The sequence below is a fragment of the Malaya genurostris genome, chromosome 3, assembly GCF_030247185.1.
Source record: "Malaya genurostris strain Urasoe2022 chromosome 3, Malgen_1.1, whole genome shotgun sequence".
Lineage (NCBI taxonomy): Eukaryota > Metazoa > Arthropoda > Insecta > Diptera > Culicidae > Malaya > Malaya genurostris.
The window spans coordinates 230,776,565-230,797,043 of NC_080572.1; the positions used below are offsets into that span (position 1 = coordinate 230,776,565).

General features: G+C 37.3%; 2 protein-coding genes and 1 pseudogene across 21 annotated transcripts in view; 2 read left to right on the forward strand and 1 right to left on the reverse strand.

Moving 5' to 3' along the window:
• The window catches only part of LOC131434230 (uncharacterized), a 53,207-nt pseudogene extending 49,923 nt beyond the window's left edge, over nucleotides 1–3,284 (forward strand).
• LOC131438815 (glucose transporter type 1) overlaps nucleotides 1–20,479 on the reverse strand; it is a 611,808-nt gene that overhangs the window by 339,286 nt on the left and 252,043 nt on the right. The window contains exon 1 of one of the 20 annotated variants that reach the window (XM_058609110.1): nucleotides 10,351–11,046. The exons of 17 other annotated variants lie outside the window; for them this stretch is intronic. The gene's annotated coding sequence lies outside the window, so the exon portion shown is untranslated. Of the gene's footprint in view, nucleotides 1–9,118; nucleotides 9,456–9,919; nucleotides 10,268–10,350; nucleotides 11,047–20,479 lie in introns of those variants that run through there. 2 more of the 20 variants (XM_058609112.1, XM_058609113.1) reach the window with 2 other exon arrangements.
• The window catches only part of LOC131438818 (uncharacterized), a 151,442-nt gene continuing 145,632 nt past the window's right edge, over nucleotides 14,670–20,479 (forward strand). Inside the window, exon 1 of the mRNA XM_058609129.1 lies at nucleotides 14,670–16,736. Coding sequence (XP_058465112.1) covers nucleotides 16,107–16,736 — 630 coding nt within the window. The 5' untranslated portion in view covers nucleotides 14,670–16,106. The remainder of the gene's footprint in view (nucleotides 16,737–20,479) is intronic.

Consider the following 20,479-nt stretch of genomic DNA (forward strand, 5'->3'; position numbering starts at 1 on the left):
TCCGTAATGCCTATAACTTAAAAAAAATTAACGTATCTAATGCATCGTAACACCTATAACTTACAAAAGAACGACATATATAACACTTCGTAACACCTATAACTTTCTTAAAAGTAACGCATCGTAACTCGATTACCGCAAGAATCTAACCCTTATACCGGTTTTCAACATTCATAATTCCTTCAAAATAACGCATATGATTAGTAATTATCGTATGCAACGCTTCCTAGCTTCTTTAATCTAACGTAACGCTTCTCATCTCACAATATCGTGTGAAACGCTTCGTAAAATGGAACATTTTTCCATATTAGTATAGGGTATAGCTTGATGGGTAAGTCGATGCCTTTCGCGCAATCCGCCTTGGTTCAATTCCCAATCCCGCACATGGGGTCAGCAAGTTTTTCTAGCCCGAAGAGGTAAATGAACTTAAGGTTAAAACCTCTATAATCGCAACAAAAATAATTTCCCTAGAACCTTTCCTTTACTCAGGTGTTGACTCAGATAGGCCACCAGAAATTTCTTAATGTATATAGCTTCAAAAACTAATCTACTATTTTATGTATTATTTTTATTGTCATTTAATTTACCTCGGTTTCATCCTCCATTTTATGTGGTTTTGACTGTGGTATGGTATGTGGTACCTCACGGTGTAATCTACTGGATCAACTTCTACTCAATTCTTTCTCAAAAATTTTTTTCGTTCCAGTTTCTGATTTCGAAAAATGACCGACATATACTTTCATTACATTAGGAACAGTAAATTTGGTCACTTTCATAAATTTCGACTTTGCGTGTGAGTATTATGGATTTACGCGATGCACAAGCAAAATTATGACGGGTCACTACTCTTGCTTAGGTGTCATTTCCACAACTGAGCAGTGAATATCTAAATCAAACAGTAGGCTTGATACTTGTCGAATGCGACATAGCGTAGTCAGGAAATTTGTACTCTCATATCAATAAAGTCAGCTTGCAATTGCAACGCGATCGATTTAGTTAAGGCACAAACTTTTAAGCTTCGCATGCAAATTGTTGAAGTTTAAACGCAATACAAGATGCCGGATGTTTGTAAATTCTCCGTATCTCGAACAACGACAGGATTAAGATTACTATTAGGAGTACTGCGCTCATTTAGGATCCCATCCCATTGGATTCAGCAGTTCATACTCAGGCTTTATTCTGGCCTAAGAAATATTGTTTAAAACAGTGTTATTGCGATTCCAATGGAGAAGGGAATAACGCTGTAATACCAGAACCGGAAGACGGACCTTGATTTTCGGGAAATTTTTAAAGAATTTTAAGATCTTTTATTTACAGAAAAATTGTGTGGACATTTTGTCATAAATTTTCAGATATTACCTTGTTTGTGAAAATCGGTTCAGTCATCTCTAAGAAAATTGAGTAACGTTATTGGTCACATACACACATACAAGCTCCATTCAAAAGTCGGTTTTCCAAGTGATAGTCGGATCCAAACGGCGTTCAGGAACCTTATATAGGAGCACAAGTTTTTGGAAATCGGTTAAGCCATCTTCGAGAAAATTGAGTGAAATTATTTGTCAAACACACACATTTGCTTTTAGCACCTAATGCGTCCAGTAAACAGTTTTGAGAATCCTCCTCAGTGAAAATAACGGGAAGAAAGAAAACAGGGTTTTTTTTAGAGTCTATTATTAGTGCACGAGCATGATGAGGGTGACTAAAAATAGCTCAACGAATAAATTGATAGTTTATTATTGATAAATTTCTATCTGGAAAAAAAGTTATCTGTTATGTTAATCGAAATTCAGCAAAATAAAAAATTATGAATAATTTCTCGAAGCTTGAGCCCCCAATGAAGTGAACCACGACTACGTTGAAATTTTACGGCACGCTTGACTTGCAAACGTCAACTAACCGGAAAGGGCCGATCTCTCGGAAACGGATGGCGGCACCGTTTCAAACGCTGAACAACCGAAGCACACAGTTTTGGAAGGGCAAATTCATTGCCATATCGTTCGCTAATCTCAGCCGTTTCCCGGTCCCCGCCTCTCGCAATCCGAACCGTCGTCCGAGCAAATCTGTGTCTGTGGAAATCGTTCTGCCATCGCTGAAAACAGAACTCGAATGTAAAAGGAAAAATCTCCAGCAGCGCGTGCCACTTCGCTACTTCGCCATTTCGAGCCCAGTCCTTTTCCTCGAACCAACCAACCAACCAACGAACCATCCAATGAAAGCAAAAGCTATTGCGCTATTCAATTCTATTTTGATGCCTTTTTTTTCGTCGAATTTTTACGACCCTTTCGAGATGTCATTTTGTGTTGTCCGTGTAACAGAACCAGACAGACACCGCGGAGTTTGCTGGTAGCGGGAGACAAGATGATCCAGATCCACCCTTTTTTCTCTTGCCTACAATCATTTCGCTTGATCTGCGCGGGTCGTCAGGTCGTTTCTTTCGAGAGCAGCTTTTCAATAGGACGACGACGACGACGACGACGACGGAAGACGGCATACAGTTCGGATGATTCCGATGTGTACGGCTGGTTGCTTTTCAAGTATGCAAAGTGGCACTTACGGTGCTGTCTTTCACTTTCCCTGGATGTTTTAAGGTGCCCTCGAGATTGAGAGAGAGCAGATTTGTGTTGATTTCGTTGTTTTAATGTCTGGTGCTGGTGCTGGATTTTCGGTCGGTGTAGGCACAGATGCAATCAAAGGAAACACAAATTCCGGGTCTGTCGAGAAAGTCTAGAAGGACAGTTTTGAACTGTGCAAAACCATTGACGATGTTCCTAGTAATTCCATGTATGTTGAATATGTAGCGTTTCGGTTTCTGTAAGTTACTGGATGTGAAATATTCAAGCAAAAGGCAACCCTTCACCGAAGCAGAAACACCCATACCAACAAAACAAATGCATTTTCATTTCGATTTCAATCAACTACAATTTGCTTTGATCATTCTGGCAACAAATAATCAATTTTATAGTTTAATGTTTACAGCCACAACAGACGTACAAAGTCTTGAATGCTCGAACAAAGACAGTCGAATTCTTCGGCGAGTAAAACGAATTCACCCGTCCTTCCTGCCGGATCCACCCACTCATTGAATTACTTAACAGTGGGTGCTGATAAACAAAGGCCCAGTGCCATATCTCACATCGTATGATGTTCTTTCCGTGCACTCGTTGACTCCCCGGTTGTTCGTATGTACCTCAGCCGATGGGGAAAAAAACATTCGAACGAAGATGGCCACCCCGTCCGATTCCGATTCTCGAGGCTGGCTCGAGGATGGTTGGGATGGTTCATAAAAGGCGGTAGGAACTGTAGATCCAAAGCATAAATCCGACTGCCTATACTGGCCTGTGTTCGTGCTATCCCTTTTTATGAGTGCCGGAAAACACTTAAGCCCTAAGTACAATGACTTATTGCTCTACCGTACGGCTCGGCTCGGTTCGGCACGGCTAGAATAGGCAGATTTTGTGTTGTGCCGAAAAAAAAGGTGCATCAGCAGCAGCACCCAACTGTAGGGCACATTGCCAAAGGCTTTTTCTATTCACCATTATGAGACCCTCGGACGAACTGGTCCCGATTCTATGACTGGGCTCTTCTCGATGATTACCGACACCATTATCGAAGGCTGTACGAGCCCACTCCGTGCTCATCCGGTGTACATGCGGGTTTACGGTCGGAAGGATTTTATTCGTTTCACGTACACCCATATCTGCCATTCGAGTGTTTGTGTACTGTGGGATCTTTTTGTATTGCATCATGGGCACAGATAGATCTGATTGCAGGCTGCCTGCCGGTCGAGCAGCTCTCACTCTCGAAAGCGAAGAAAATGAAAATGCTCGGAAAGAAAGGCCCATTTGCAAAGGCATATTGACACATAACCACGTAAGACCTCTTGCCTGTCTGTCAGCCGTTCTGCGATCATTTGTCATTAGCCGTAGTTGTGTGGAGGGTGGGGAGGGGGATTACACGAAGCTGCACAACTACAAGTTGCAGAAGCAACTTTTCTAGAAATGTTTTTAATGCCTTTGAAAGAGGGATCGCAAATCGTAATTGTTCCTTGGAGTGCGTACATCTCGTATGGGTTGATGTGTTTTGCCGGAGTGCTACATTTGCTGGATGAGAGCTGTCCATTTCTCAAGCAGGCCGTTATGAGCATCCTTTTGTTGTTTGGTGTGGGGTTCTGTTCATTCGTTTCGAAGCTACGCTGATCGTTGAGTGGAATATTGTACCGTAATATAAAACTTGCAGTTCTTGACGTAAATACGTCTTACTTTACTATGGGGCGCCTTTTCAAAATTCCCCCTGTAGAAGAATGGGTAGAACTTAAATCAGAATATCCCGAGTTGTACTAAACGTAACAATATAATTCTTTTTCCGTGCTATCAGCAAAATAATCAGCAATTTATGATTCAATTTTCAACAGTGTGAGATAACCATATACAACTAAAAAAACAGTCGTTCGCACCGCACGCGTGTAGCTCTTGGCTCCTGGAAATTTTTTCTGGCTACCTAGAGTTTCATTTATTCAAGGCTTCAGTCTTTTTCAAGGCTACCCGAATCACTAACAGTCTTTTTAAAGACTAACAATTAGTCAGCCTTTCTCAAGGCTATACAAAGAGTGATATTTGAGTGACTAAGAAATTAATCAGCCTTTTTAAGGCTAGCTATTCAAAGAAATATTCTTCGAACAAATCAGACTGTATTAAGACTTTTTTAAACTAAGAGTCTAATCGAAGACCAATTTAGCCTAGTTAATTTAATTTAAAATTTCATTAATTTCAAAAATGCCTCCGTCTAACCGGAAAGGCAACAAGCCTAAGGCTAAAAATAATTCAATACGGAATAAATCACAATCCGTTATTCAACATTTTTCTAATAACATTCACGATCGTATAGAATCTGAATGTAAAAATAAATGACAACGGACGGAATTCCCTTCCGCTGATCCTATGCCGTCTAACAATATTTACGAGATTCTTCCTGAATCCGATTGTAGCGGCATAGAAGAAAATTCTTCAAAAATTCCCAAAATGGACGCTTGTCGTTCTGGGAAAAAACAACAATCTCAGAAGTCTCATTTCAAATCGGACGAAGAGGAGAATGTCGTGTCTTGGTTGATGGATTGGAAGATTACGAACGTCTTATTCGATATTTGTCCGAGAAACTTTATAAATTTTATTCATATGATATAAAATTAGACAGACCCTTCAAGGCTGTCTTGAAATGTTTATCAAATGATCAAAGTACTGATGAAATTAAAAAAAGAACTAGAAGAATTGCTTGGTTTTGCCCCTTCCCAAGTAATACTTATGAAAAAAGAGCGAATGGTACTTCTAAACCACGCGCTGGAATTTCCCATGAACTTTACTTAATACACTTCAATCGAATTGATGTGAATAATTTGAAAACTTTAGAAAAAGTACGTTTCATTTCCCACATTCAAATTCAATGGGAACATTATAAACGGCATAATCGTATTACAAACTTAACGCAATGTCGTCGTTGCCAAGGCTTCGGTCATGGAACCAAAAATTGTCATATGGATATACGGTGTTTGAATTGTGGTAAATTGCATTCGAAAGTCGTTTGTCCAATGAATGAAACCACTGATAAATTTTCATGTTCAAATAGCGATGGAAATCATAAATCCAATTATTTGAAATGTCCTGTCAGGGAAAAAATTTTAAACGCTCGTTCGCTTCGACAACAAGTCAAATCAACGACCTTTAATTTACAGAACATACCTGAAAATCAAAAAACCGTTACAAATGCCACGCCTAATTCTTCTAAGGCACTTATTTCTTCGAATTTAAAACAAAAAACAGGTACGCCTGCCAATTCGTCTCCTAACGAAAACAATTTATTGACAGGTAGATCGACCTCGTCATCATCTTCTTCTAATGTCAGTTACGCTAGTGTAACAGGTAGAAATCTACCACTTAATTCTTCTAATGTAAAAAATCAAAACACAGGACCGCCTTGCAGTTCATCTTCTAACAATAACAATTTATTAATAGGTAGATCGGCCATATCATTTTCTTCTAATGGCAGTTCTAATGGTCTACCTACAAATATTCCTTCAATGTCATTCGCTTCTTTCAATGAAGTTGATTTAGGCGATATAACTGAAAATAAAATGATTTACCTACAATATCAACTTTTTCAAATGATCATCCGAATGAATTCGGCTTCATCACTTTTTGAAGCATTTCAAATAGAAATTTGCAAATAATATTATAAACAATTTAAAATGTAACAGTGATGTTAAATAACTATTTGAATATTTTGAATTGAAATGTTCGATCTTTCAAATCAAGTGAAGATGAATTTTATAATTTTCTCAAAGTGGAGTTGCCATTTTTGTCCAACGGCAAATTAAACATCGAATTTTACCTTCTTTCAATACTAAAGTTATTGAAAGCTTGGGGATCGAAGTTGAAACCATTCATGGAATTTATTTCATCGCTGGAGCATATTTGCCATTCCAATGCACCGGCGAACAATTAAATTTCTTCAGAGGCGATTTGCAAAAACTCACAAGATATCGACCGAAATTTTTCGTAATAGGGGACTTAAATGCTAAGCATGTCCAGTGGAATTGCGAAATAACAGTAATGATAAAATACTTCATAATCAACTGTCTGCTGGTTACTTAACAGTTTTTAATCCCAGTTATCTGACTTGTTTCTCTTCCATGAAAAACCCGTCTAAAATTGATCTGGTTCTAACAGATCAAAGTCACATTTGTAGTGACCCGATTACACATGCTGACTTTGACTCAGATCATCTTCCTGTAACATTCAGACTTTCCAACGAAGCTTTAATTAATCCAATTAGTTCTATATTCAACGATCATAGAGCTAATTGGTTGGATTACAGATCTCACATTGAAAACCATGTGGATCATAAAACTATTTTAGAAAATTGTGCGGACATCGACACAGCAATTGATAATTTGAACCATTACGTTATCGTGGCTAGAAATCTTTCAGTTCCTAAAGCTCAAACTAAATTAAATTCTCCTATCATCGATGACAATCTTCAACTGCTCATTCGGTTGAAGAATGTTCGTCGACGACAATGTCAACGTTCTCGTGATCCTGCTATGAAAAACAAAGGATTTACAAAAAGAAATTAAACATAGATTTACTCTTTTGCGAAATGAAAATTTCGCTAAAGAAGTTGAACAAATTAAACCATATTCTAAACCTTTCTGGAAACTTTCTAAGGTTCTTAAGAAACCTCAGAAACCAATTACTGCTTTCAAGGACGGAAATCAAATACTTCTTACAAATGGCGAAAAAGCTCAAGAACTTGCTCAGCAGTTTGAGAGTGTCCACAATTTTAATTTGAACGTTGTGAGTCCTATTGAAAATGAAGTCTCACTGAAATATGAGCATATTTCAACCCAAGTGTTATCACACGATGACATTATTGAGACGAATTTTGATGAAATTGAATCAATTATTAGGAAACTTAAAAACATGAAGGCTCCTGGTAATGATGGAATTTTTAATATTCTTATTAAAAATCTTCCCGATGTTGCCTTGAGACTCCTGGTTAAAATTTTCAACAAGTGTTTCTCATTAGCTTACTTCCCAAAAAGATGGAAAAACGCTAAAGTAATTCCTATCCTGAAACCTGATAAAAATCCAGCAGAAACATCAAGTTATCGACCAATTAGCTTACTTTCTTCTATCAGTAAACTTTTTGAAAAAAAATATCTTGTTGAGAATGATGTCTCATATAAATGAGAATTCAATTTTTTGCCAGAGCAGTTTGGATTTCGTCATGAACATTCAACTACTCATCAACTTGTCAGAGTAACGAACATGATAAAAGCAAACAAATCTTCTGGGTTATCCACTGGAGTTGCTCTTCTAGACATAGAAAAAGCATTCGACAGTGTTTGGCACAAAGGTTTAATAGCAAAAATGTCTGATTTCCAGTTTCCTATTTATTTGATCAAAATGATTCAAAATTATTTAGCTGATCGTACTCTTCAGGTTAGCTATCAGAATTGTAAATCTGAATTGCTACCCGTACGAGCCGGTGTTCGAGCAGGGTTCGAGCGTAGCTCCAATCTTGTATAATATTTTCACTTCTGATCTTCCAAATCTACCCGTTGGTTGTCAGAAATCGCTATTCTGTAACGGCACAAGTCTGTTAGCCACAGGTAGAAATCTAAGAGTGATCTGCAGTCGTCTACAAAGAAGTTTAAATATTTTCAGTGATTATCTGTCAAAATGGAAAATTAAACCAAATGCAGCAAAAACGCAATTAATTATCTTTCCTCATAAGCCAAGAGCTTCTTTTCTTAAACCAAACAGTAATCACATTCTCAAATTGAATGGCTTGGAATTGACATGGTCTGATCAAGCTAAATACTTAGGTTTAACGTATGACAAAAAACTCACTTTCAAGGATCACATTGAAGGAATCCAGGCAAAGTGTAATAAATATATTAAATGTTTATATCCTCTTATAAACAGAAATTCTAAGCTCTGTCTAAAAAACAAATTGTTTATTTATAAACAAATTTTCAGACCAGCCATGCTTTATGCAGTACCAATTTGGTCAAGTTGTTGTTCCACCAGGAAGAAAACGCTTCAAAGAACTCAGAATAAAATTCTGAAAATGATTTTGAAGCGTCCTCTCTGGTTTAGTACAAATGAGTTACACAGACTCACAAATATAGAATCATTAGATGTAATGTCACATAATATTATAAGCAAATTCTGACAAAACGAAGCAATCTTCAATTGAATCGATTCGCTCTCTGTATTAGTTAGTAAGTTAGTATATAAGTTCCTATAAATATATATATATATATATATATATATATATATATATATATATATATATATATATATATATATATATATATATATATATATATATATGTGTGTATATATATATATACATACATATATATATATATATATATATATATATATATATATATATATATATATATATATATATATATATATATATATATATATATATATATATATATATATATATATATATATATATATATATATATATATATATATATATATATATATATATATATATATATATATATATATATTCTGAGATATATATAATAGGGCTGAAAACTCACCACTTGTGGCTGAACACCCAATTTAAATCTTAATAATTTCATTTTAACTCATATTCCAATAAATAATTATAAAAAAAATACACTGGTTTGATCGATTGACACACATTCTTGTTTTGCCAATTTTTCGTCGAAACACCCTTTACACAGGGAGCAAGACAGCAGTCATTGAAGAGAACGATACTAAATTTTGCAGATGTCATATGATTGTTTGTGCTTATCATCATATCACGTTTACAATTCTATGTACTGCCAATTCCCAACACCGTCAGATGACTCGTCAAATCATGATAATCACCAACAGCACGTTATTGTCAGGCAATAGGCAATTCGACATAAGAAACGATTAGACGCGATATGATAAGACAGTATGTATAGTTTCTTCTTTTTCCTTTTTTTTTGTTTTGCTTAGATATTTAGGTTATATTGTGTGTAATCTTTTCCTCTTCTTCTTCTTCTTCTTCCTTTCTGGTTGGCGTCACCTCACTTGAGATGACGCCGAATTGATGGCACAGCAACTAAGGCTATATTGCCAGTTAATTTTCGTTTATAGTCCAGTGGACTTTCTTTTCACTTGACTACAAGCGAAAATCTCGCTGTGTGGCTGCGTCGAATCGTCAAAGTACGGCTGAAAATCCTTTCTTTCTTGCGAAATACTCGAATTTTCCCCGGACTAACACGATGCAACGTGCTCACCCGTTGAGAGTTTCACCGGAAGTGAATCTTTTCCTCATAAATGCTTCAAATCAAAACCCTAGTATTGTTTGTATGGTCTGGGGTCTAAAAAACTTTTAAATGTCATACCGATATTGTCCATTGCTTGGATATCGGCCGGGCCTGGATCGGTGGCAGGAGGATCGTTGCCATGCAACTACGAATCGGTTGCGAAGGCCATTCAAAACAGAATGTCAATTTTCACAATGAAGCAATGAACTTCAAGATTTTGTTTTGCTTCGTTTATCCGCATGCAAATGTATTATTTATTTTTTTAGAGAAAATATTCGTAGAGTCCATAACCATCACACTAGCAAATTAAAAATAGTACGTGTCACTTTGCTCTACAGAGATCAAAATAATAATGTCTATATTGATCTTGTATAATTTTAATTTTCGGTGTCTCCATCAGTCACATTTCATCACTTATTTATCTCCTGTTATCTGGTTACCAATAATTTGACAGATATACAGAATTTCTCATTTGTTTGCGATCATTGGCGTGCGACAACAAAACTAACCTGACTGGTTTCCTACGTGAAGTTGCTGCTCCGTCGCGTTGAATCACCGATCACAAATACACAGTCAGAAGAAACCTGAGTACTCTGTGCAACAACTAGAAGTGTTGGAATTGAAAATCTTATTCTATTACTGCACAATATGATCTCCGTAACACCGGGATAACTCTTCGATCCACAAAACACACCACGTAACACTTTAAAACCGAAACGATCGAAACAAAAATTTCCAAAACAAAACCACAACTGATACGTTGCATTCGCGGAGGTGTTGTTGTGCAAAAACAAGCCACAGATGAATTCGAACGTCAGATGAAAACAACACGCACACTGTGTCGACTCGCGCCCACCGCTGATCGCTGTTGTTGCGAGACTAAAATACCCGCAGACCCGTATGCGAACATGGCCGTCAATACACAAAACAGCAAACTCTCGCTAGTCGGCCACACTCAGCATGCAATCGACGCAACCGGCTGACGATTCCCGGCTGCTGACGGACCTTTGCTCGGCACACGTCAGCTCTTCCGCTGTTGATTGGAATGCGCGTCCGCAGGTGTATCAATTTTTCAGTAGCTCTAATTGTTCTGGCATTTTGGCGCAATGTTCAGTAACAACAACGGATGGAAAACAAAGTGCATCATCATGACAGACACTGCGCTGGCGGGGGCTCGTTAGAGGAATGCCCTTACCGAAGTGCATACGGGTAATTAGACTCGAAAGGTTACACTGGTAATTGTTGTTATCAGTGGAGGCTGAGTGTTAAGCTACGTAATTTCTCTTTCTATAGTTATTACTTGCTAATTGAAATTAATGCTGATCTGTGTATACGGAATTCGGAGGGCAATTTTTATAATCCTAGGAAAGCAGTCTCTAGTGTTTGGCACATTTTTAGTATTTGACAAGCTTCTGATACTTTGACTTTGACTAGTACTTCAGGAAGATTTGTTCCAACATTATATATTTTCATTTTTCATGTATAGTCTAGGGGCACGACATTTTTGAATTCCATTCAATTTTTACAATACATCTGTTTGAAATTCAAAAAATTCTATGATCAGTACGACCGAAAGAATAAACGAATGTCAATGAATTCAAATTCAAAACAACCAACAGTGCAGTAATACCGTTCCAGTTGTGTAGTGAAGTCAATAATAATATTAATAATAATAGTAATAATTATAATAATAATATTAATAATACTCCTACATGTTTCATGCTGCTGATTCATGCTGTTTAGCTTGACTTACATATGCAGAAGTCACAGTTCGCTTCGTTTGTCAGATTTCGTTCAATTGGTTTAATCGAAATAAAGCATGAGATAGCGAGTCTAGGTTTAAACCGAAACGTCGGAAGTCGGACCCGGATGAAATTCAACAGCAAGTTAGGAGACCTTTTATTTGAGTATAAGTTTGTGATAATAAATTAAATCATCTCTGAGAAAATTGAGTGTGTTTCGTTTTAAAGATTTTGACCACTATTTCCGGTACTTCCGGAAGCGAGAACATGTAACCGATGTAGCCGAAGTAGGTTCGTTTAGTAAGTAACTAATATAGCCTACAAACTAAATCAATTTCGTGTCAAGTCTAGAATATGTTTTCCCATTTTGCATCGTTGCTCTAAATGATATATCTAAATCTATCATTTTCATGTATAGATTTTCAAAACATAATTTTGATCTCCCGATATAGATTCTTCAGATTTTTCTCCTGAAAAATATAGATTTAACTGAGGCCACTCAGCACGCTATAAAAAAATGGTCAAAGCACGCTGTGCGCTAGGCGGTTGTGTTTTCTTCTTTCGTACTGGCACATACCGATGCATACCGGCTTTGCATTGTCATTCGTATGACGGTTTGAAAGTTTTGATAGTCATAGCCATATACAACCGGAGGAACCGGAAATCGGATCTGGATGAAGTTTCACAGTATCTTTTGAGACAATGAGAGCTTTAATTTGAATCAAGATTTGTGTATATCGGTTTAACCGTTGCTGAAAAATCGAAATATCGCTTTAGGAAGTTTTCTACAATATCATCGGTGCTTTGGGAAGCAGAAACTAGTGGTGACTAGTAGTCTCAAAGTAGGATCATATATCCACTAACTAACAACATCTGTTAACTTGATGAATTTACCAGCAAGTTTTATAAAAATGTGCACATCGTTTCGCCATCGCTTGTGAAAAAATACTCGTGAAATTGAAAATTTCGTATTACGTTCACTTATCGTTCTGTAATACCAGAACCGGGAGCCGTATCTGGATCAACTTTTCAATGAAATTTCAAGATATTTTATTTGCATTTTAGTTTGTGAAAATCAGTTGAGAAATTTCCGAGAATTTTGTCATAGATTTGCACATATTACCTTGTAATTCCGTAGCCGGAAGTCGGATCGAATTAAAATTCTCTAACAGTCTAAGAAACCATACGACCTTGCAGTTGAATCTGGGATTGTAAATATCGGTTCAGCCATCGCTGAAAAAATTGAGTGACAATATTTGTCACATGCACACAGACATTTTGTGATCTCGACGAACTGAGTCGAAGTGATTGCATAACCTTTCTACATAAGAAAGGCAAAAACGTAAGAAAATCAGTAAAAGAAACACTAAGTGAATGTATTGCGTCAAGTGTTGAAACCGATTTCGCTTCGAATAAATATTTTTCCATTTATATTTGCATGATAAAGTTGTACAAATATACCCAAACCTCCGTTTACGTAATCTTTTTTTTTTTTTCGTTACCTCTGTTTACGTAACTCTTTTTATGAACAAAATCCCAGATAACGTAATCTTTTCTTACGAACCAAATCCCAAATAACGTGAACTTTTTTTTCGAACCTACTTCGTAAAAAGAGGTTTCTGCATACATAGAAAATCATTTCCGGCTCATTTACATTCCATGAAAATTACTACAATATGAGTATTTTCGGAACGGGTTCGATGTGTGGATGTCGGAAAACGATGTTTGAGGTAGTTCTGAGTTCCAAGATGGCGACTTCCGGTTTATTATTATTTCTTCAAAACAAATGGAAATATACAAATATACAATCGTTTTCCAACATGTACTCATCAAACCTGTTACAAAAATACCCATACTGTAAAATTTTTCAAGGAGTATCAATAAACCGGAAGTCACCATCTTGGAATTCAGAACCACCTCAAAGATCGTTTTCCAACTCATCAAACCCGTTCCGGAAATATCCATATTCTGATGGTTTGTAACGAATATCGATGAACCGGAAGTCGCCATCTTGAAAATTGATGCGACTTAGAACATCGTTTTCCTGCAAATACTAATAATTTTTGTTCCATACTTATCCATTGTATTATACATATACAATAATATACATACATAGGGAAAAATTTTTTACGTTGAGAATTCCAAATAACGTAAACTTTTTTTACGTTGAAAATTCCAAATAATGTAAACTTTTTTTACGTCATAATTCGATTTACGAAGTCCCGATTATTACGTAAATGGAGGTTTGGGTGTACTTAAGATGGTACCTTATTTTACCTTATAAGGAATAACATAACTCATAGCTTTGTCAATTGAAACGATTAATAATTTATGATAGTTTACGATAGTTTCATATAAACACAAGCATCTAAACAGTCTGTTTAGTAATAAAATATGTGGGCTCAATTGGCGTCACCCGATGTTCCCTTACATTGCTATCAAAGAAAACGATAGCATTGCTGACAAATCGCTACTTGAAAAAAAAACTGACGTCAAGGGACGAGGATGAAGTAAGCTCACCACCACCGGCAAAACTAGATAAAAACATTGAGAGCAAAAACCGGAGTCAGATTGTTCACTACCAGAATCGTGTATAAACATTTTTTTGTGTTTCAAAGGCCGGACAAAAACTTAACCGGTTCTGTCAAAACAAATGCTTTTATCCGGGTTTTGCATTCAAAATTTTTACCGACTGCCGCTGTGGAAAAGCAGCATAGATCAGGTTTCCCGATACAAACAAGCAATCCTCATGCCTCGTCCACAGCGGCAGTCGGTAAAAACTTTAAATGCAAAAATCGGATTAAAACATTTATTTTTGAAGAGTTAAGTTTTTGTCCGTCTCTTGCATTCTAAGCTTTTGGTCCGGTTCTAGAAAAAAAAAAGTTTTTTAACAATTCTTGCCCAATTTATCTCAATTTGAAGGTACCGTTAACTGATGACTAAACGAAATAATTTTGGATATTAGCAGTTCCTGGTTCCAGAAATACCGGAAATAGGATCGAATACTCATAAATGAAATTCATTTTGATTTCTCAAAGATGGTTCAATCGACTTTCAAAAAGTTAGAAGATATTTCATAAGCTATTCTTAAATTTGATCCGACTTCCGGTTCTAGACTCATAGGGTGTTGGGTGTTCAAAATATCAAACCTTCCGGGTTATGGAAAACAACGTAGAAAAATTACTAAGCAAACCACCGGCAGCTGTCAAAGATGAACATAGGTTTTGCACGATGACGACACAAATGAACTGCCGATGTCAAGTTCATCTTTGACAGTTGCCGTGTACTTGTTTTGTTTTGCGACTGCAAGTTAAAAATTGAAAAATGACGGAAAAGTGCCTGTTAAAAACGTATTCCACAGTGAAAATAACTAAAAAGATTGCCCTGTATGTGTTTCCAGCATCAAAGAGCGATATATGTATGAATCTGTTGAGTGTGAGGCGACTTGCAATTTTTACTTTCGAACGATGAACTTCTGATGAACTTTTAAACTGTAAACAAGTACACGTCGACTGTCAAAAAAAGTTCATTCTGTTAATTTTTGTGAGGTTATGTCATGTTCGTGCAAAACCTAATTCATTGCAATTTCATTTGTGACATCACAAATGAACAAACATTCATCCTTGACAGTTCAGCGGTACTGTTTACAAGCAAGCTTACACAAAAATCGAAGAGCTCATCTTAAACAATCATCTTTACACTTTACAACTAGTTACTTTTATTCAATAAATATCAATAACAAATCGTATACAATCGTAAACAAATGTTTTAAAACGCTGTTTAGGCGATATGGACCGTAAATGGTCTCATCCAATTTATCAACAGACAAACAAAAAAATATCTGTTTCAAAACAGTTCTGAACTGTCAAAATGAGTTCATCCGATTGAGGTTAGCAGTGACGGTAGAACACCTAATAGAGCCTCAAAGTCAAATGAAATGAATATGGGCACTGATGTGTTACCCGACTGGACATTCCAACACAATGAACTTCCAAATTAGGTCACAGATTCAATCAAAGTAGCCAATCATTGTCACTGTCTATTCGTTTGTGTCATCAACAAACACACTCACTCGATTTCCCTTGATCTGGTGTAGTGTGTTTCGCCGGAGCTGTCAGTCTCTTCGCCGGGCAAGTTGGCAAAATAATACTTTCTCCGGTAAACGTGGTTGTTTCTCGTGCGTGCGTGCGGGCGTGCCTATCGTACAGTTTTCCGATTCTATATCCATCATCCAGCGGGGTACGGTGGTTTCCAAGAAGCTAAACACTTCCAATCCCCTCGGGAGCACCGAATAAGAGCACCTTTATTAGCCTTGATTGTGCATAATTTCAATCATTACGAGCAACCGCAATCAAATTTCACCTCGATCATCACCGGTTCTAATCTAATAAATTTCAATATCGGTAGTGTGCGGAGAGGAAATAACCAATCCCTATTCTGTTTGCTTCAGTTTTCATTTGAACGAATGGCGGGGACTGTGTCGTAAATCTACCCGCATAAACGAATTATTTGCCCAACCGACGATGAACCCGAACTATGTGCGAAAATGTGAGGAATATTTGCAAAATATCCCGTCTCAAAAGGTGCCCGGCCCAGTGGCGACAGGACGGCGTCCGTTAACTGCAACCGGTCCGTCATCCCGAAAGTTAACCCAATCAGTTTCGATCGAGCAGAAAAAACAGTCAATCAATAATAATCCCGGCGGGGTCGTCGGGCCGACGTCTTCCGTGGCAGGCAGCAGAGGTAAACAGAACCGGTCGAACGTTCCCACTAATCCTGGGCTGGCACGTAGATCGACGGCAGCGGCGGCGGCGGTGACGGGTGGACTGACAGAGAAACAACCGGGCTCCAAATTTATCCGATCCTGTTGTCACCAACCACGACCGAGTGGAACCGTCTCCGTCGGGGCCACCAGCAGCTGGAGGACTCCGCGGGATATTCATGGAAAGAAAAAAATCGGCGATAACGTCAATCAGATTGAAAGCATCAAACCGGCGGAAAGCGATCCGGATTATGGTATGTCGAGTGTTGGCACGGAAATAGAGCAGCAGCATCAGCAGCAGCAGCACCGGTCGGCCGAACGACCGAATCGGGCCACCGAGACCTGGGATGGATTGTTGGCGGTGGCGAAGAAGGGATCGACAACGAATACGGTAAGTGAAGGATGCTGGTGGCTTTTGTTTCATTTCAAGATTGAAACCGTTTTTCTGCCTGCCGGCGTCGTTATCTGTTCTCTTATCGGGTAGAAGATGAATTAGTTATCCCAGTAATTTCATTCGCAATGGAGATTTTCCCCTGGGATACCGAGTTTCTTGAATCGTGCATCCACAAGGTCTTTGCGGTTCAGGAAAAATGACACTGATCCCCGAGGGGGGGGGGGGTGGCTCAAGAGGTGGTTGCGAGAAGTGGTGCATCTCGACCTAGGAGAAATAAGAGTAGCACCAGGCAGGCACAATTGCGTTCTGTACAATTCTATGAATCGGCACAGCAAAGGGAAATTCAAGTTCCTGCAGATTTTGCTTCACTTTTCTCATGAACCAGTCGTGTGTTTGTCCTGTTGGTAGAGAAAAGGTTTCAAATGAATTGTATCGTTTGTTAAATTAGGTCATCTGTAAAATATTTTTGACGTAGGACTACGTCTTCTTTTACTATGTTCACCTGGGTGCATTTTCAAATTTTTCCAACACGAAAGTGTAACGGAATTACTCCAAATTTGATTTCTTAATAACTTTTTCCCTGTTTGAGTATTTTCTTTAATTCTTTCTAGAGATGGGCAAAACAGTTCATTTCAAAGAACCGTTCAGTGATACAGAGTTCTATTGGAAGAACTAGTTCTCGAGAGCCGTTCGTTCGTTCTTTTGATAGTTAGTTTGCTTGTTGAATGACTAACGGAGATCCCAATTAGAACCGATGGTTCGTAGTTTTCTTATTGAACTGTTTTCTATAGTTCTTGAAAAAGATTGAGCGATCAAAAAAAAAAAGGTCAACGACTTTGAACTGAAGAACTACCTTTCTCAAAAAAGAACTATTGGTCATTCATTCTTACAAAAGAACTAGTTCGTTTGAACCGTTCCCGAACGAATTGCCCATTTCTAATTCTTTCACAAAACTAATGAAAGAAGAAGTAAGATTGTTAATATCATGTTTATTACGTAAACATTGTATAAATAGTGAAAAAATAGGTCCAAACACGAAACACCAAAATCAACCAAACCTATAAATCTGTTGCACGTTTGCTACCTTCAGTCTATGAAAATCCATGAACACATCCAGTGCACAGACCGCCATCTACGTCAAGAAAGTGAAACTAAGCCCGGCATTATTCAACTCAAAGGTTCCGTTCGTGAAACCTAAACGCAGAAAAACAGCAACTAGTTCTTCTGCTGTATGTCATTCGCAGTGTGAGTTTCGCTTCAAACAAGAGCGATTGCGTCATCGAACTGCTGGTCGTTTGAATTGGAGAAAAAGAAAACGAAAAGTGGATCATTATACAAAATCAGCCGTTCTAATGACTCTAACTGTTTTCTAAACACGGAACGACCGAAGTCAGCTCTGCGCCTAATTCGTATTGCTGTTTTTGAATTAGTTGGTTTTAACAACAAAATTTCCAAAATAACTATAATAATTTCATAGTTATTTTGTAAATTTTGTTGTTAAAATTGAGAATTTACTTACTACGAATATCCTGGACACAAACCAGCAATATTTCAATCCAACACGAAATTCTCTTGACAACTAATTTTGTTATTAAAATCAGCAAATTTTTTTCTATTAATCTTTCACCATCATTGCTGAAGGACAGCACAAAGAAAACAAAAATGAAATTCGTTTTATTAACAAGTTTATAAGCCAAAACCTCATGAGAAGTGTCAAAGCAAAACAATCTATTAAAAAGCTAAAAAGGACAGCCTTGTTGAAACTGCCTGGAAATTGTTTTGATGTTTTTCGCATGTGTTACGATATATCCATATATAAATTTCTAAACCGATAATTAAAAATGACGTGAACTCTTAGTGGAAAGTGTATTTATTCATAATTTGTGCGCATTTGAAGCGATTGTGCGTAATAATGTTTTTACGCGGAACAGTGAAGTGAGTTTCGAATGTTTTTTTGTATCTTCCAACCTTCCGGGCTACGCCGTCCGGTGTACTACTTGTATTCGGTTTTTGTTTTCCGAGTGCTCAAAGTTTTCAGTGAGAAAGTCCATTTCGCGAAGTCGAATGAAGGAAACATAGATTTAGAAGAAAAAATCTAAATTAGCAAAAGTAAGATTTTTTAAAATGTCTCAAAAAATAACTAACTAAAATCAGAAAAAACTAATTTTTTCGCCAAAATGCTGATTTCGGTCTTTCCGTGAAGAATTATTAGAATTGCTTCTTTGCAAACCGAAGGTAAAAATCATCAGTTTAATGCAAATCTAGATTAGTTCGATTAGCTTTATGCACTTTTCGCTGTGCGAAATTCGTGCCAAACGTCCGCAAATAAAGCTTAGCTAGCATTTGGTTGCATAGCGTTCGAGGAAAAGGTACGAAAAGTGTTTAATATCGTAGAGAACTTCACAATTTGGTCTTTCTGAAAACCAGAATTGAATTCCGTATTTCATCTTGATAGCTTCTTTCACTGAAATATACAAATCCGAAATGAAATATTCGACATCGAAATTCTATATGTTACTATTTTTGTGGCCGTTTGGACCTTCCATTTGTAAAAAAGCCACAAACAAAATCACGCAAAAAGAAAGCTCTTAACCAAAATTGATTCAGTTTGGAATCAACCGGCACTGTGAGCAGCTCGAGTGATTGCGCCATCCTGCTGGTGGTCGTTTACATTGGAGAAAAAGATAACAACGAACAATGGACAACGACGAGGAACATTATACAAAATCAACCATTCTAATTTAGTGAGTCATGGGTTCCCAAAGTGGTCGATATAGACCCCTCTTTTTTGCGGGGGTCGACGTAAACAAAAACTGACTATGGGGGTCGACGAGGTCTAGAAATCGACCCCCTATTGTTTGATATAAGTTGTTATTTGAAATATTTACGCTAAAAAGTTGTGTTCCTTTAACCATCCTCTGAAATTTTCCATCAATATAAAAAAAGCAAGAAATTGAATTTTCAAAGGAATTTGTTGATGGGGTCTGAGGCTTAAGTTAATTTTAGTAAAGGGTCCATGGCCCAAAATAGTTTGGGAACCACTGCTCTAAATGATATCCCAATAACTATTAAGATAACTGTTTTGCAAATCGAAGATAAAAATCATCAGTTTAGTACAAATCTAGAATAATTTTATTAGCTTCATGCACTTTTCGCAATGCGAAATTCGCATCAAACGAAAGCAAATAAAGTTTAGCTACCTTTTGGGCTGCATAGCGTTCGAGGAAAAGGTACGAAAAGTATTTAATATTGTAGAGAATTCCACAATTTGGTCTTTCTGAAAGCCAGAACTGAATCCCGTATAGCATCTTGATAGTTTCTTTCACTCGTAATCAAAATTCTATATATTGCTATTTTTGTGGCCGTTATTACCGTCCATTTGTAAAAAGGTCACAAACGAACTCACGTAAAACGATAGCTCTTAACCAAAATTAATTCAGTTTGGAAGCAGTTTGAGCAGCTTGAACGAATGCGTCATCCTGCTGGTGGTCTTTTGCATTGGAGAAAACGAAAACGAAAAATGGACAACGATGGGGAACATTATACAAAATAAGCCGTTCTAATGACTCTAACAGATCGGCTAAAAAGTTCGTATCGTTTCTATGAGAGGGCGCCACTAGAATTAAATCCATACCATTTTCAGTTAGTACCAACCTTCAAAAGATACGTGTATAAATTTGACAGCTGTCTGATTATTAGTTTGTGAGATATTGCATTTTGAGTGAAGCTACTTTTGTTAT